Source organism: Annulohypoxylon truncatum, assembly GCF_022578515.1.
Source record: "Annulohypoxylon truncatum strain CBS 140777 unplaced genomic scaffold F4807scaffold_9, whole genome shotgun sequence".
NCBI lineage: Eukaryota > Fungi > Ascomycota > Sordariomycetes > Xylariales > Hypoxylaceae > Annulohypoxylon > Annulohypoxylon truncatum.
In genome coordinates, this window is record NW_025953795.1 from 616,239 (window position 1) to 633,876 (window position 17,638).

At 47.9% G+C, this 17,638-nt stretch overlaps 5 protein-coding genes across 5 annotated transcripts; 3 read left to right on the forward strand and 2 right to left on the reverse strand.

The window, feature by feature from the left end:
* The first annotated feature begins 396 nt into the window (after window positions 1–396).
* F4807DRAFT_396369 (acyltransferase) lies at window positions 397–2,510 on the forward strand. The gene has a single exon (XM_047995958.1). The coding sequence runs from the start codon at window positions 874–876 to the stop codon at window positions 2,455–2,457; it is 1,584 nt and encodes a 527-aa protein (XP_047856142.1). The 5' UTR covers window positions 397–873; the 3' UTR covers window positions 2,458–2,510.
* A 963-nt stretch (window positions 2,511–3,473) lies between these two features.
* Window positions 3,474–5,356, reverse strand: F4807DRAFT_418470 (uncharacterized protein). The gene is made up of 2 exons (XM_047997317.1): window positions 5,259–5,356; window positions 3,474–5,193 (listed from the first exon to the last, which is right to left on the reverse strand). The coding sequence occupies exon 2, from the start codon at window positions 4,774–4,776 to the stop codon at window positions 3,988–3,990; it is 789 nt and encodes a 262-aa protein (XP_047856143.1). The 5' UTR covers window positions 4,777–5,193; window positions 5,259–5,356; the 3' UTR covers window positions 3,474–3,987.
* Window positions 5,357–6,709: 1,353 nt separating this feature from the next.
* F4807DRAFT_458519 (SWI/SNF family of DNA-dependent ATPase) lies at window positions 6,710–10,295 on the forward strand (the record flags this gene model as incomplete). The annotated part of the gene is made up of 4 exons (XM_048001218.1): window positions 6,710–6,802; window positions 6,901–7,065; window positions 7,137–10,103; window positions 10,161–10,295. The coding sequence occupies 4 exons, from the start codon at window positions 6,710–6,712 to the stop codon at window positions 10,293–10,295; spliced, it is 3,360 nt and encodes a 1,119-aa protein (XP_047856144.1).
* A 484-nt stretch (window positions 10,296–10,779) lies between these two features.
* On the reverse strand, window positions 10,780–12,511 carry F4807DRAFT_396456 (eukaryotic translation initiation factor 3 subunit I). Its single transcript, XM_047995959.1, has 4 exons — window positions 12,389–12,511; window positions 11,749–12,330; window positions 11,339–11,680; window positions 10,780–11,277 (listed from the first exon to the last, which is right to left on the reverse strand). Exons 1-4 carry the CDS (start codon window positions 12,413–12,415, stop codon window positions 11,140–11,142), a joined length of 1,089 nt encoding a protein of 362 aa, XP_047856145.1. The 5' UTR covers window positions 12,416–12,511; the 3' UTR covers window positions 10,780–11,139.
* Window positions 12,512–12,572: 61 nt separating this feature from the next.
* On the forward strand, window positions 12,573–17,057 carry F4807DRAFT_418477 (formate-tetrahydrofolate ligase). The gene is made up of 5 exons (XM_047997318.1): window positions 12,573–13,774; window positions 13,847–13,867; window positions 13,921–13,958; window positions 14,029–16,559; window positions 16,615–17,057. The coding sequence occupies exons 1-5, from the start codon at window positions 13,270–13,272 to the stop codon at window positions 16,721–16,723; spliced, it is 3,204 nt and encodes a 1,067-aa protein (XP_047856146.1). The 5' UTR covers window positions 12,573–13,269; the 3' UTR covers window positions 16,724–17,057.
* Window positions 17,058–17,638: the final 581 nt, after the last annotated feature.

Below are 17,638 nucleotides of genomic sequence, written 5' to 3' on the forward strand. Positions count from 1 at the left end.
GGCCAAAAGGGGCCCAGAAATCCAAGAGCTCCATTGAATCCGCTGAACCCGTAATATCTCTAGATCAGATGGGTATCACGATAATCCCTTCCCAGTGAACCACTCATTTTACCAGATTCGGCCATCCATTGGCCGGGGCAGTCGGAGCCGATACCACAAATTCACCCTGTATTTCCGCGTATCCACTTATTACCGTGCTATTCGGGAAGCCTTGAAGTCTTTCATTGCGACCTACTTCGTTCCACCGACCACGGGTTCGACCGCCAATAATCCATTTCTACGCCTACAGGTTTTTCAAACTATAACATGGGAGAAAGCATGGAATCGAAGCGCCACAACCCATAGTTGCGCCCGAGACGTACTGGGCACACCATACTCATATCCGGAATCTCTCTCCATCAGGATCATGTCTAGCTTGTTTGTTTCGTATACTCAACCAGTATTGCTTGCGAGCTAGTGCTAGCGGCCATCTTATACATGATTACCATGCTACACTTATTACTTCTCTAGGCCAAGTGGCAATAGGGGGATTTGACTCTGTTTCAGATGCTAATAAATCAGCAGAGGTAGATACTAAAGCAAAGGCAAAGGCTGATAAAACTATGTACATATGTCAGCCTCAACCCTCGACGATCAGTATCCCTTAGGGACAGGGTATACAACATTGATCTTCGTTAGAACTGGTCCGTGACCTGCACAGCTTCAGATGGACGAGCGGAAACTATTCGGTGTGCTCGCCTAACTCGTCACTTCGTTGTAGTCTATCGTTTAGTCAGGGGCTAGGTCACTCTTCGAAAATCTTTACTTTCTAGTCGGAGAGTATCACTCTCACACCAAAACATTCTTCACTTCTTTTCACCACATTGCCGGACAATGGATGGTTATGCGGTGTCACGGGCCTCGCTCTCCCACGAGGAGAAGCTATCTCTCATCGACGATAGATCTCTGTCAGACGTAGAAAGCGAGAGCGCTCGCATAGACTTCGAGGGCCGCTTTTCGACAATACAATGGGCCTCCACGGCAAAGAGCTATTGCAATGGTCTACGTCTATCCTCATGGAGCTCGATGATATTGAAGACAGGCATGTTTCTGCTGCCTAGTTTTATCCAGCACCGATGTGCCCGTGAACGGTTTCGAACAGAGAAGCTTCACCCTACCGCATACCTCGATGGCATGCGAGGCCTAGCCGCATTATTCGTCTTTTTTTGTCACTATTTCTACACGGCCTTCAGGATAGCAGAAGGCTGGGGCCATGACGGCGCCAACCACGAAATATGGAGGCTCCCGTTCATTCGGTTACTATACAGCGGACCGTCCATGGTCTGTATCTTTTTTGTCATATCAGGATACGCCCTCTCCCTCAAGCCACTAAAACAAACTCGAAGTCGTTCTTTTGATGGTTTCTCGAAAACCATGACTTCATTCGTCTTTCGTCGATTTTTCCGCTTATACCTCCCACCGCTTATCTCAACATTCGGCGTATTAATCCTACTTCGTTTCGGTATTTACGAGATGACCAGAGACTTCGCCAACGATCGGGATTATATGCACAACGTAATAGAACATCACCCCGTTCTGGAAGAGACCCTACGGAAGCAACTGCGACATTGGATGGGGGAGATGTACAACTTCGTCCATGTATGGGGCTGGGAGAAGTTCGGTGGTGCGACTGGCTATGATGTTCACCTATGGACGATCCCCGTAGAGTTCCGGTGCTCAATGATACTCTTCCTAGTAATGTTTGGCACTGCTAGACTCCGGACAGGTGTACGCTTTGTCTGCATAGGCCTCCTTATGTGGTTTGTCCTTCGCAGTGATAAGTGGGAAATGTTCCTCTTCCTATGGGGTATGGTACTCGCCGAACTAGATCTCATCCGAGGCGCTCACGAGCCAAACACGGCACAATCGACTTCTGCTCCCGAACCGCTACTCCCACTCGAAAAGACGCCCGCTAGCGTTCCTGAAAGACGGAAATCGTGCAACTTTTTATGGACATTCCTCTCCATTCCGGCCCTATACCTTATGTCGGAGCCGGACGCCGGCCCCGACGGCAACCCCGGTTGGGAGTATCTCGCAACATATATCCCAGAGTGGTTCTCAGATAAGTACCGGTACTATCAGATGATCGGGTCGATCATATTCGTATTCTGCACGGCACGTTCGGTGTCTTGGCAACGCTTCTTCAACTCAGGCGTCGTGCAGTACTTCGGTCGGATCAGCTACGCTATCTACTTAATGCACGGACCGGTCACACACACCGTGGGCTACATGGTAGAAGAATGGGCCTACGATATCACGGGCACGGAGGGTTCCTCGTACAACTGCGGCGCCGTGCTCGCGAGCATGATCAACATCCCGCTCGTCATATGGGCCGCGGACGTCTTCTGGAGGGCAGTGGACGCGCCTACGGTCAGGTTTACGAAGTGGCTCGAGACCAAGTTATCAGTAGAGGATTGAAGAGTACTTGCTATGTACCTGCTTCTTGTTACCTGCTGCTTAAATAATGCTGCCCGAGTAATGGAGGTGTGGAGGCGCCGCCGGTACGGTTTTATTAGGGGGGGTTTAATGGGATGTATATGTATATATATGAGATCTTGCATAGCTAGGGTAGAGGCGCAATAAACAGAATTGCATAGTAACGGAATGATTTCTTTCGGTTTGATGGCGTCTATTTGGGAGCTAAGTTAAGGACGTTGTTACAGCCTGGAGAAACGAAAACCTAGGTTTGGTATTCAATGTTCGGCTATGTAGGTGTCTGGGTGCTGAGCAAATTCATGAATACAAATGTCAATAAGTCACTACATGGCCCTCAAGCTCAAACACAAGGCGTAGTGTCTACAAAGAATGAGACTGGTCTTAAGATAAGTACTATAGTTGGCGCATCTTTTACACATTAGGTACGTGTTGTTTATAACAATCACTACTTAGTAATCTATACCATCCTCTTGAAGTAGCCGAATCCGACATCATGTACAATCCTGGAGTTCTCCCCTTGTTTTTTCCTTTTCTCTTTTCCTCTCTCTTGAATATTTATTGATAAACCACATTCAAATGCTGAATTAGTTACTGATAACTACTACTATTATTGGAAACCACAATGCGGTACTAGGAGTCCAGCATTAGGTTTAGGTTGTTGTCAAAGCTACTACTGGGTTTGAGCTATTCGCACATTGGCTAGAGTGCGTTGTCATCTATTGCTAAGCGCGGATTCCCCCATTGTTGTCATAGTTATCGGCGGGTGGTTGAGACAACGGCTAGGGAATATCCGTTGGAATGCAATCGCTTGGTTGTGGATACCATCCGGAGGGTTCATACGAACTCGACTAAGCACCGGATAACTGTCTATTCGAAGACGAGTTGGAAAGAGAGAGAATTATCCTATATACACTAATAAGAGGAATCTTCGACATTGCTTACGATTTAAACCATGAAGCTATAGTTAGAATAACAATAGATATAACCGAGGATACGAATTTTTAGTGTTAACAACGCTGTTTATTGGCGCTATTTAGCATATCACATACTCATCGTTTTCCGTGAAGTCAAATTCGACGAATGTACAAGTGATTGACTCTATGTACGACAACTCATCCCAGTCCTTCTATCCTACGTCCCCGGCGCGATGCAAGCGCGGCATATTATTAGAAACCTGAGTTCCTCCGGTGGAAAATGTGACTAGAACAGTTGGTTGGTTTGGTATTGGCCTTCGTCTATAGGAAATCAAGTTGAAGAATTCCTGGACGCCCCTCTCCTCTCACCCTCCAGGATAGTAATGAACCGTACGAAAGTAGGTACTCAACGCCTCGAAATGCTTGCCGGTGCTTCCCATGCAATGCCCTGTTCCAATATGAATCCTCCCTTCAATCCATCATGCGTCGTAATTAATGGGGATCTCGTCCATATAAACACCGTCGAAGAAGAGCCGAGAACCTGTCGACCCACGATGCCTATCCGCTTAGGGTCGCGATAAAACCTCGAGGGTGTTCGTCATGTGTGGCGACTCCGCTTCCCGTCCCTTCCGAACATATCTTTGCCGAAAGCGACCCCGCCGACATCAAATAATTCGGCGAAGTTGATGGTGCGCTTCTGGCCGGCACCCTTTCCGAGTTGATTTGTAGGTCTTGTCCTCGGTCCTCGTCTGTTAACGCGCGACCGAGCCGGGTGGGCTATCGGGACAGTCGACGAAATCGAGTTAGAACTATCGCTCGTTCTTGTCGAGTCGGAAAGATCCAGGTTTTCGAGATTCGGGTATGATTCTTGCGGGTACAGGTGCGATGACCGAAAGGTGAAGTTCTCTTGAGATGGGACGGTGATCATTTGCTGCTCCTCGGTCGGGGCGTTACCGGTGGTGGATGGCTGCATGTGAACTGACTGGGGTGCAGGATCATGCTGGACGTGGGGTTCGGTTCGGATTGCGGATAGGTGCGATTGACTGCCTGAGCGATGAATTTCTGGCGATGACGAAGGCTCGGTTTTGTCAACTTCGTCTTCGCTCTCTTGCGTCGCATCCCTTCCGTCTAGTCGCTCAGTCGCCCATTTCCGAATTTGCCATCCTTCTCCATCGCCAAGGCCGATATGGCTTTTATCAAGGAAGGCTAGGAGGTCGTCGAGACAATCTTGATAGCCGTCAGTCCGGGCTTTGGCTTGCGCGGCGGCTGAGGTCTTGTATAGTTTCGTCACAGATAATGCCGCGGCTTTGAAGGAGTCGAGCAATTGTTCGGGCGACTCGCAGCCGGCGGAGTTCTTTGATGGCGAGGACCCTCGCAAGGCTTCCATCGTAGACTTGAGATGAGGTGAATTATGTCAGGCTAGCTGGCTTAGATATACTAAAGCGAGAGGAAGCAAAAAAGGTCGGCTTTTAGTGAGAAGATGGCGGTCAAAAGGCCAGGAAGACCGGAAAGGTTGAAGATTAGATCCTTCTCGTTTTCTTCGTTGGGTTTGGTGGGGATATTGTTGTGGACTAGGCTTGTGCCGACTGGTGGGCCGAAGCCAGCAGCAAATGGAAGATGCAGCTAGGGTTGTATTGAGCCTGGGTCAACTCGACGACTTGTGACAAGCTTATTAGGGGACTTAGGAATTCAGGAAGCAAGGCGGGACGATCGTAGGTCACTTTGGCTTTAGGGTAGTATACTATGATTGTGAACTTTGAGATGCTACGTGGTGTTGTCCGCCGGTTGTTGGTCTTCCTTGCTCCTTCAGTGCGGTGTCAGATGATTCAAGATTTGATTGATGACGGACTGGGTTCTTTTGTCATTTACCTATCTTCGCGCCGGGTGTGATTCTAGTCAGCTTAGAAGGCTTTGCGCTCAAGATTAACTAAGCGGGTCAGAAGTCAAACATAAATTTGAACCGAACTAAGAACGCATTTCTTGCAGTTAAGTAAATCGCCCAGACCGCAAGCGGGTCTAATCATGGATACTGTATCGCACATGCCAGGGACTGAACCTTGCCACCATCGTCGTCATTGCTTCCTCATTCTTCCTCACTCAGGCAGTGTCAGGTCACCTCCTATTTGGGCTGAAATGTAAGGCGCCGTATGGACGCTCTTGCATAATAGATTATTGATGCTGTGTGTTCATCGTGGTGATTGAGTTTTGAACACTGCAGAATAAAGTTGAATTCATAACTTAGTTTGATTACTTTAGAGACAGGTGGGTACCTATGTATCATTGAATTGACTCAGTCTTTGGACACCGCATTACATAAAGCAATAGACACTCCTAAACTGATAGAGCGATCCTGCCTTTAGTCTTCAAATGCGCCGTTTACGGGCTATTGTATTTGTCTATGTTGGCAAAGCTACTTATATTGCTTCTATGGTCTGAACGAGATCGAGAACAACAAATACAATTTTTCTGGTATAGTATTGGATATAAAAAGGTACTTGTTAAATACCTATATTAAAACAAGTACTGGGTATAGAAGGGAGCGCCATCTAAGGTTATCAGATGCGAGAGAAAGCTTTACACACTCAGTAACCAATCATAGCTTGAACCAGATGTGGTGCTTATTATACAAAATGTTGATTGGCTAGTACCTGTTTTGAAATCTAGCAGGTGTTTTTGAAGCCTTCAAGCCCGACCAAATTAAGGTTCTCGGGTGGTTGTAGCCCTGGAGGTAGGTATGGATGTACATATGGGAGCTACAACGTACCTTCCGGTAGGTACATTGCCTGGTAGGTATTGCCTGGCGTCAATATCTCTAATTCTCGGGTGCCTTCCCCGGCTGAAAAAAACCATACACCTTTTTGTAAATTCTCCACAATCCTCCAAATCTTTTTTCCAACCATCTTTTCTTCATCTTCAACGATAACTGATTCCCGTTCTCTCGAAATACCATCAGAGTGGTATGCGCACAGACCAAACGCCTAGCCTTGGCAGCTAATCTAAGTACGGTATCGGCGACCCGCTAAATTGGCCCACCTTTCTTCGAGATACTCTTCCCGTCTTTCTACTCTAAATTCTACTAGACCTCTCACCTTTACACAACTTATTCACAATCATTTCCATCTGCGACACAACTTCGAGCACGTTCGTTTCTGACACGTGCTGCTTTCACACAACTCCTTATTTTGCAGATCAACCTGTACACACTTAGTTAACCCGTAGCCGTCGTGTTAAAGTCTACGTAAATTCGTTTTACAACGGGCATTGATCTGGTTCGTCGCGTCACAGTCGCGTAGAGCGTCTGTCGCCATATATCTCCCAACATGGCACCGCCTCGTCCCAGAGCCAGTGCTGTCGATACGGACGCGTCTATGTCCGATGCGCAAGAACCCGTCACAGCTCAAGCTGACGAAATGGTAAGTTTTTATCCTATTAATAAAATCACCTTTACTATTCCAGTTGCCTGAGGGGCCACCGCTTTGCTAGATTCTAACCTATACTGACTTGCCAACAGGAGATCGATGATACCCCCGATCAGACTGATACTGATACAAACCCAAACACAACAGCCAGCAGTGTTGCCGGCGACCCGACTGATGGGCGCAAGAAGCGCTCAGAAGCCAATCAGTTACGACGAAGTATTTTCGGTAAGAAGCATGACTTGTTAGGCGAATCGAAGGTATGTAGGAACTCGAGTGATCGGAAAATATTTTAGTTTAAGATTGATCACTAATAATTATATGATAATAGGAAGATGATAGTATTCGACGATTTCGCTATCTTCTTGGATTGACCGATCTCTTCCGCCACTTCATCGAGACGAACCCGAACCCTAAAATCCGCGAGATTATACATGAGATCGATCGTCAGAATGAACAATCTACGAAGTCAAAGAAGAAGGGTGTTCGTCAAGGTGGCGCAGAGACCGGCCGAGCTCGTCGCACAGAAGCCGAAGAAGATGAAGAGCTTCTCAAAGATGAGAGGCAGGGTGGATCGGCAGAGACTGTCTTTCGAGAGTCACCGCCATTTGTCCAGGGTCAGATGAGAGATTACCAGATTGCCGGTCTGAATTGGCTTATTTCGCTACATGAGAACGGTATCTCTGGCATCCTCGCAGACGAAATGGGTCTGGGAAAGACGCTTCAGACCATCTCCTTCTTGGGTTACCTACGACATATTATGGATATTAAAGGTCCCCACCTGATCACAGTTCCGAAGTCCACACTCGACAATTGGAAGCGAGAGTTCGCCAAATGGACGCCGGAAGTCAATGTTCTCGTGCTTCAAGGTGCCAAGGAAGAGCGACATGCTCTAATCAACGAGCGCTTAATCGACGAGAAGTTCGATGTTTGCATTACAAGTTACGAGATGATCCTTCGAGAAAAGGCCCATTTGAAGAAATTTGCTTGGGAGTATATCATCATTGACGAAGCACATCGTATCAAGAATGAGGAGTCATCTCTCTCCCAGGTTATCCGCTTGTTCAACTCGCGCAACCGACTTTTGATTACAGGAACGCCCCTACAGAACAACCTTCACGAGTTGTGGGCTCTGTTGAATTTCTTGCTACCTGATGTCTTCGGTGACAGTGAAGCTTTCGACCAATGGTTCTCAGGTCAGGATGAGGATTCAGATGTGGTAGTCCAGCAGCTCCACCGTGTGCTTCGACCCTTCTTGTTACGTCGTGTCAAGGCCGATGTTGAGAAAAGCTTGTTGCCCAAGAAAGAGGTCAATCTTTACATCGGCATGTCGGAGATGCAAGTCAAGTGGTATCAGAAAATCCTAGAGAAGGATATCGACGCCGTCAACGGTGCCGGTGGTAAGCGAGAGTCGAAGACTCGTCTCCTTAACATCGTCATGCAGCTACGAAAATGCTGCAACCACCCTTATCTATTCGAAGGAGCGGAGCCAGGCCCTCCTTACACAACCGACGAACATCTTGTGTACAATTCTGGAAAGATGGCCCTCTTAGACAAGCTGCTGCGACGACTGCAGGTACAAGGTAGTCGTGTTTTGATCTTCTCACAAATGAGCCGTCTTCTAGATATCCTCGAGGATTATTGCGTATTCCGCGACTTCAAATATTGTCGTATCGACGGAAGCACTGCGCACGAAGATCGTATTGCGGCGATTGATGATTACAATAAGCCCGACTCCGAGAAGTTCATCTTTCTCCTCACGACTCGAGCCGGTGGTCTAGGCATCAACCTAACCAGCGCTGATATTGTCATTCTCTATGACAGCGACTGGAACCCTCAGGCCGACCTGCAAGCCATGGATCGCGCCCACAGGATCGGTCAGACGAAGCAGGTGGTTGTCTACAGGTTTGTCACGGAAAGTGCTATCGAAGAAAAGGTTCTCGAACGAGCTGCACAGAAACTTCGTCTGGATCAGCTAGTCATCCAGCAAGGGCGTGCCCATCCTGGAGCTAAGGGCCCAGCAGCTAAGGATGAGCTTCTTGATATGATCCAACACGGCGCAGAGAAGGTCTTTCAGACGAAAGGAGCTACCGGAATGGCAGCCAAGGGCACAGATCTGAACGACGATGATATCGAAGAGATCTTGTCGAAGGGAGAGAATAGAACTAAGGAGCTCAATGCCAAGTATGAGAAACTAGGTATCGATGATCTCCAGAAGTTTTCTTCGGAATCCGCATACGAATGGAATGGTGAGGTGTTTGGAGGAAAGAAGAAAGACATTGGCGTGAACTGGATTAATCCTGCGAAGCGTGAGCGCAAAGAACAATCTTACTCTGTCGATAAGTTCTACAGACAAGCCATTTATGGTACTAGTAAGGCCGAAGCCAAACCCAAGGCGCCGCGGGCTCCCAAGCAGGTTGCGGTTCATGACTACCAGTTCTACCCTCCGCGTCTTCGCGATCTCCAGGACCGAGAGACCGCCTACTATCGCAAAGAAATCGGTTACAAGGTTCCCTTGCCAGATGGAGATGACGATAACTTGTCAGAGCGTGAGGCCGAACAAGCATTGGACCAGCAGGAAATCGACAATGCCACACCGTTGACCGAAGAGGAACAGGAAGAGAAGCAGAAATTGTCTACTCAAGGTTTCGGTGAATGGAACAAGAGAGACTTTCAACAATTCATCAACGGCTCAGGTCGTTACGGACGACATGATTATGAAAGGATTGCAGAGGAAGTCGACAGCAAGACCCCTGCAGAAGTTAAGGCCTATGCTAAGGTCTTCTGGCAACGATATACCGAGATCGCAGATTACAACAAGTATCTGCAGGTGATCGATACTGGAGAGGAGCGTATGCGAAAGACGGAACATCAACGTAAGATGCTTCGAAAGAAAATGCAGCAATACCGAGTCCCTCTTCAGCAGATGAAGATTAACTATTCTGTCTCGACGACAAACAAGAAGGTATATACCGAGGAAGAGGATAGATTCCTCTTGGTGATGTTAGATCGATACGGTATCGATTCGGAAGGTGTTTATGAGCGAATTCGTGACGAGATCCGAGAAAGCCCACTGTTCCGATTCGACTGGTTTTTCCTTAGTCGGACACCCATTGAGATCAGCCGTCGTTGCACTACCCTTCTCACTACTATTGTGAAGGAATTCGAGGACGTGCATCCGTCGAAGGCAAATGGAGTGAACGGCAAGGGAAAAAGAGAGCCGGACGATGAAGAGAACGACGAAGATAGTATCCTCGGAATGGCTCCAGCTAAGAAGAAGTCCAAAACTGGCGTGAAGGTATGTTTGCCATTAGTATTGTCAGCAACTGCAGATGAATCGCTAACACGAAAACAGAACAAGGCCCTGGATAATGTCAAGGGCGGTGGCAGCAAAACTACATCTGCTACTCCCTCATCTCGAGCTTCTAGCGTTGCCTCTACAAACTCAGCACCTGCTCCCAAATCGAAGGCCAAAGGCAAGAAGAAGTGAGCAACTCTCACTGATTTGGCAGGGACGGGTAAGCATGTTTTACGCTTGAATTAGAGAGGATTCTCTCATACGCAACCTCATTGGACGTGTTATGGCAAAGGAATGAAAATGGCGTTGCGCTGGTTGGGTTGTTTAGTCGACGGAGTCAATTGGACGAATTGCGCTGATGCTACGGCTATGCTCGATCGCACATTCCCGAAATGCGTTTGTGGCACCTAATCGCATATACTGTAGTGGGATATTGCTGTTTAGGTTGCCGTTGGAATTTGTCTACAAACTGAAGGTCACAACTGTCTCAAGTTCTCGAATGCTAGATAACTTCAGGCCGGAAGTGGAAACTACCTGAAATAGGAATTGACAAACTTCAACTATGATAAATCCCTTGCCTTTATATGATTCTAGAGTAGTACTCGACAAAATGTTCTACAGTAGTTACTAGTTACATTGACATTCACCTAGAAACTTCAAGGGCAATTACCATACTACTGATTAAGTAGATAATCATAACACATCATTCTAGGAATGTAGTTATACATTCTCAAAATCAGGTAAATCGATTATGAGCAAAAAAAGATTGCTCATCTCTACCTAGCTAACCCTGAGTTGTCTCTCCTTCTCTCTTTCCTGCCTAATTGAACAACAAAAGTGTTGATGGATGGACCCTCATAAACGCCTTAGCCTTTTTCCCGGATGCAAGTTATGGCTGCGAGGAAAAATAACGGAAGTTAAAAATCAAACGAAGACACAACGCCGGTATCTTTTCTCTCTAGGGTTTCTATCTATCTCGCTATGGCGCGAAACATCAAGATGGGACTTTGTGGGTGAAGGCCGAGGGACCGCTATACTATAGCCGGTTCTCGCGTTCACGCTCAACCTCGTACTTGAAGTCGAAGTAACCCTTGTCGAAGTGGTGGATTCGTACGTAACCGTCTTCTCCGCCGCTCGCGTAGCCCTTGCCCGTGGGATCCGCTGCTACTGTGTTCTATCGGAATTATTAGTATAGGTAATGTAGAGGTATTGGGAATAAAGAAGGGTAATCGTACCAAAGGACCGAAGTGACCTCTCACACGGCCGATCTCGTCCTCGAATATCTTGTGGTAGAAACGCGCCTCGAATTTTCCTTGGCGAGCCGCGGTTGTTGTGACATCCATGGCTGCCTGGCCACCACCCAGGATGACGTAGTCCTTCTTCGGAGTAATGCATGCGCTGTTGAGCGGCGTGTCGGAAGGGTAGGTCTTTAGGGGCTCGAGATCGCGCGCGGCCATCAGTCGGGCGGTCTTGTCTTTAGAAGCTGTAATAAAGTAGGTGCGATCTTGCGACCACTGTATATCCGTCACTTGCATGTTAAGTTCGTGGACAGGAACGTTGTCGAGCTGATCTCCGGTCTATAGCAGCATCATCCGTCAGAACTTCTCATTTTCTTGCCCACAAGGTATATATGTTCTCGGCTTACCTTAGCATCGTACTGTGAAACGGAGCCATCCTCGTGTCCTGCGATAATGTACTTGTTCAAGTAACTCCAACCGGCAACGGTGGCTTTGCTCTCGTCGCAAACGATGGTTAAGGCGCGCTCGTCGCTCTGTTCCGCGTCGACTTCGGGTATGATGTCTAGAACAACAATAGTACCAAGATGACCCATGCGCTTCTCCGTAACACCTAGCAGCTGTCGGCCATCATCGCTGAACTCAACGCGCTTTACGGCAGTAGGAAAATCCCAGGTCTTGAGGCAACGGCCGGTCTTGATCTCCCACAAACGGATAGTGTTGTCGGCGCTACCGCTAGCTATGAAAGTCGACGTCGGGTCCACATCTACGGTCCAGATGGCTCCCTGGTGGCCCTTGTACGTTCCAAGTCGTTCGCCATTGTGCGAGAACCACACACAGATCTGCTGGTCCTTGGCTACTGAGAAGAGAAGGTCGCCGTCGGGGTTGTATCTGAGGGAGGCAGGATGATTAGCTTGACGATCTCGTCGCGGGACATTATTCCCATCTGTATCGCGGGGAAAGACATACTTAATCTGAGTCAAGGCACGTTCCTAGCGGTACTTGTAAGTATGTGATCTTCAGAAGCTGGATAAGTAGGAGTTATCTTACGTGGCCTGACAGAAGAATAGGTCTCATCTTTGCGGTGTCTCGTTCGGTATCTCGTCACCTAAAGATGGAGAGGTGGTTTGTATGGAGTTTTTGAATGATTTGTGCGTGGGGCGAGATTTCGCAGATTTTCGATAACCTATCAGCGCCTCCGACCCCACCTACGTTACTCACAGCCACGTGACTCGCTATACAAGGCAGATAAAAGGTTTGCGACAACCAATCACAGCGCCTTAAAAATATTTAGTCTCTAAAACCCGCCAGGTACTGTACTTTATCCTTGTAAAGGTAAAAATACACTTCTGTATCCACAGATCATGGATGTCACGACGGATGGATTAGATAATAGAATTTTGGGCTATTGCCTTCGTTTAAGCGGCTAGACTCTGCGATCGGGGATAGTCTTTGAGTCATACCTTCTCAAGAGAATATTTTCTATTTCAGTGCGTGTCACTGGAAAAAAAGAACAAGAATGCAACTTATCTTGATGACGAGTGGAGAAGTGAGAAAGATGAAGTCTATACCTCTACTCAGCCGATAGAAGTTGGCAACTCTCCGCGACAACCTTCAACTCTATTTGACTTCGAGTATAAATCATCTAGTTGTTTCCTATTCATCTAGTGTTACGCACATTATGCCTTCTCATTTTCATGTCTTCAGATGAAGTTATCATGCTCCATGTTGACTAATACACCAGCCCATTCTCTCCCAGGTACCTTCAGTCTTGTCTAGTAAGTACCTGTGCCCTAAAGCAAACTCTACCCATAGTGTGTTACGCCGCTAGCAGCACTAGATTTGGTTGAGTCGGTGGCCACTGCATTGAGAAAGACGGAAAGAGACGGCACAGCTTCGGATCAAAGAGGCTAAGAGAAATCTTGGAAAGTATGGCTGGATTAATTGGAAGCTTTCATCCTCCTGCAACTCCAAAAGCAGCGTTGCGAGGAAGGAGGAAGCTCGTGTTTCCACAGCTTCGGCCAGTCACAGGTATAACTCGGCCGATGAAAACTCCGCTTTGCGGATCCCGAAAAAGCTGCGAATTGTTTAATGTTAGCTGCGATCTTCCAATCTCAATTCCGTTATCTTTCACCGCCCGGCTTCCAGCTTACTCACGACAACTTAGACAACCTAGACAATCCGCTCTCTCTCTAGGTTGTACAGGCTTATTCAGTCGTGTCTCACCAGGAATCGTGCAACAGCATTGGTCATTTACCTCACTGTCGCGTGCCTCTTGCAGACCTTTTTCTAGTTTAACTAGTTACCCCACCATGACCGCTACCAGGTTGGACGGTACAGCCATCGCGAAGAAGATCCGTGAGAGGCTCGCCGCCGAGGTAGTTGAGAGGCAGAAGTCCAATCCGAAGTACCAGCCATGCCTTAAGATCATCCAAGGTCGGTACTTCAACTGCTGAAGTCATTATTTACTCTTAAATCTCGTCAGACACTAACGCATTTGATTCTTAGTTGGTGACCGATCTGATTCATGTGAGCCGTGACTCAAACCCCCGTAAGCTGCGCCGTAACTAATTGTCTCATAGCGACCTATGTCCGAATGAAGCTCAAGGCCGCTCAGGAGGTAGGATTTCACAATTTAATATTATATCCCACATAATATCCTATGATCTAACACTTGTGACTCATAAAAGGCCAATATTACATGTGAACTTCTTCATTTTCCTGAGGATATCACCGAATCAGAGCTCTTGGCGCAGTTGCACGTCCTGAACAATGACGCTGTGGTACACGGCATTCTGGTCCAATTGCCGCTTCCCAAACAGATCGACGAGTATATCATCACTTCTGCCGTTGCGGATGAGAAGGATGTCGATGGTTTCGGTACTACCAATATAGGCGAGCTTGCCAAGAAGGGTGGTCATCCATTCTTCGTCCCCTGTACTCCCAAGGGAGTCATGGTCCTCTTGGAGGAGGCGGGTGTCGATCTTAAAGGCAAGGATGCTGTAGTGCTAGGCCGAAGCGACATCGTTGGAAGTCCGGTGAGCTACCTTCTGAAAAACGCCGACGCAACTGTCACTGTCTGCCATTCAAAGACCCAAGGCGTCGAGGAGAAACTGAAGAAGGCAGATATTATTGTTGCTGCCATTGGCCAGCCTGCCTTCGTAAAAGGAGAATGGCTCAAACCGGGTGCCGTCGTTATCGACGTCGGTACAAACTACATCCCTGATGCATCTAAGAAGTCCGGCCAACGACTTGTTGGCGACGTAGAATTTGAGTCGGCCTCTCAAGTGGCTTCGTACATCACGCCAGTTCCTGGCGGTGTTGGTCCCATGACTGTTGCTATGTTGCTGCAAAATGTCATCGATGCTACTTCGATGTACTTCGACCGACAAAAGAAGAGGCGTATAGTCCCTCTTCCTCTTAACCTGCGAACTCCTGTCCCCTCAGATATTGAGGTTTCGAGATCACAGCCACCGAAACCAGTTGCTCGAGTGGCGGAAGAGGTCGGCATTGCGCATCACGAGTTAGAGCCGTACGGCGCATTTAAAGCCAAAGTCGATCTTAGCTTGTTGAAGCGATTAGAGCACCGTCGGGATGGCCGTTATGTAGTCGTTACTGGTATTACTCCTACCCCGCTGGGCGAAGGAAAGTCTACCACAACGATGGGTCTAGCACAGGCTCTGGGAGCACACTTAGGTCGGATAACATTCGCAAACGTTCGACAGCCCAGTCAAGGTCCTACGTTCGGCATTAAGGGGGGTGCGGCTGGCGGTGGATACAGTCAGGTTATACCCATGGACGAGTTCAATCTTCACTTGACTGGAGATATACATGCTATTTCAGCAGCTAACAATCTTCTCGCTGCTGCTATTGAGACCCGTATGTTCCACGAGAATACGCAGAAAGATGGGCCTCTTTACCGAAGACTGGTACCTGCAAAGAATGGAAAGAGGGCCTTTGCACCCGTCATGTTCCGGCGACTAAAGAAGCTAGGAATTGATAAGACTGATCCTAATGAACTTACTGAGGACGAGATTCATCGATTCGCTAGATTAGATATCGACCCAGAAACCATCACCTGGCGCCGTGTGCTCGATGTTAACGATCGTCATTTACGTGGCGTCACTGTCGGCGTGGCGCCGACTGAAAAGGGGCAGAGCCGAGAAACCGGATTTGATATCTCCGTGGCTAGTGAGTGTATGGCTATTCTAGCCATGAGCACAAGCCTTGCGGATATGCGAGAAAGACTAGGCAGAATGGTCGTTGCCACGTCAAGGTCAGGAGATCCAGTCACCTGCGATGACATCGGGGCTGGAGGTGCATTGACAGCTCTCATGAAGGATGCTATCAAGCCTAACTTGATGCAGACATTGGAGGGTACACCTGTCTTCGTTCATGCTGGTCCCTTCGCCAACATTAGCATTGGAAACAGCTCCATTCTTGCCGACAAAATGGCACTCAAGTTGGCAGGTACCGAGCCTGACGAGGACCACAACGCCAAGGCCGGCTTTGCCGTAACTGAAGCTGGCTTTGACTTTACTATGGGAGGTGAGCGTTTCTTCAACATCAAATGCCGTGCCTCGGGTCTGGTCCCAGATGTCGTTGTTATTGTCGCCACAGTCCGTGCTTTGAAGGTCCACGGCGGTGGTCCACCAATCGCTCCTGGTGCACCTCTAAGCCCTGTATACAAGGAAGAGAACGTCGAGATCCTACGAAACGGTTGTGTGAACCTCAAGAAACACATCGAAAACGCAAAGTCATACGGCTGCCCGGTTGTCGTGGCTATTAATAAGTTTTCCACTGATACCGATGCTGAGATTGCCGTCGTGCGGGAGGAAGCTATCGCCGCCGGTGCTGAGGACGCCATCTTGGCGAATCACTGGGCCGAAGGTGGAAAGGGTGCTATAGACCTTGCCAAGGGAGTAATCGCCGCTTCTGAAAAGCCAAAGGATTTCAAGCTACTGTATGATGTAAGCGAAGGTACCATCCAACAGCGCATGGAAGCTATCTGCCAGAAAATGTATGGCGCCGCAGCTGTCGAGTTCAGCGAACTTGCACAAAAGAAGGTAGACACATACACGAAACAGGGCTTCGGAAACCTCCCTATCTGCATTGCTAAGACGCAATATTCGCTTTCTCATGACCCGGATCTTAAGGGCGCGCCGACCGGCTTCACAGTCCCGATTAGGGACGTGCGGATGGCCGCAGGTGCAGGTTATCTGTAAGTACATTGATATTATCACAAATCCCTTGGGAAATAAGCTGACTTTTACTAGGTATGCTCTTGCTGCAGATATACAGACAATCCCAGGATTGCCTACCGCTCCGGGATACTTGAATGTTGACGTCGATACCGAGACGGGCGAAATTGACGGTCTCTTCTAGATTAACAGCATCTGCGGATATTGTATAGTCGTATATTAGATGGATATAGATACGTCTAGATCTGTTAGACGTATGGAATCTAAAATAGTCGGATAGGATGAGTTCATGCATTGCCTTCAACGGATTCAACCAGGTTGGAGCATTTTCGGTCATGGGGAGTACACGGGATAACGATGAACCTGGCAGTAGGTCAGCACATCGGTGTTTATTATATACATAATATCTTCAACAGCAATGTATACCATAAGATTATAGGAGCTAGGACACATGCTCTGATAAATTTTTGATTTGAAATTATTATTTAACAATTCTACGAATCTCTTTTTCCTTCCAACTGAGCGATTCAGCGGTGATCATGGTTGATCTAACACTTTGAGACAAGTAATTAGCTACCTAAGTACAGCGGTGATGTCTAATAACGTATATACGGAAGGGTACATCCCTCATTTCCGCGTCCACTTCGTGCCCGTCATCACGTACCCCCTGACGACGGCAGCATATATAAGTATACGTGTATAGCTTCACGAAGTTATTCATTGCTAGCGATAAATATTACAAAGTACTGAGATACAGGGTTGGGGAAATGTCAAGACTTCTAATTTCAACACTCATCTAGAAATAAAATGCTACACCGCAAAAGCCATGCTCCATCCAGCCCCGAGCACAACGGAATCATCCACACCATAATCATACATCAGAGACACTCCCAGACACACATTAGCTTAAGCGCACGAAAGCACGCGCTGTATTTCTTCGCATTACGTTAAAACTACTAACTCAGTCTCCGTCGAAATCGCCATCCGCCCCCACGCACCCGAATTTCACGCGGTGCTCTCCGCGGACTATAGATAAAGACATACGGTTAATTGCCGTAACTAGATACTCTTAATCTTGCTCCAGCCCCTCCCTCTGATT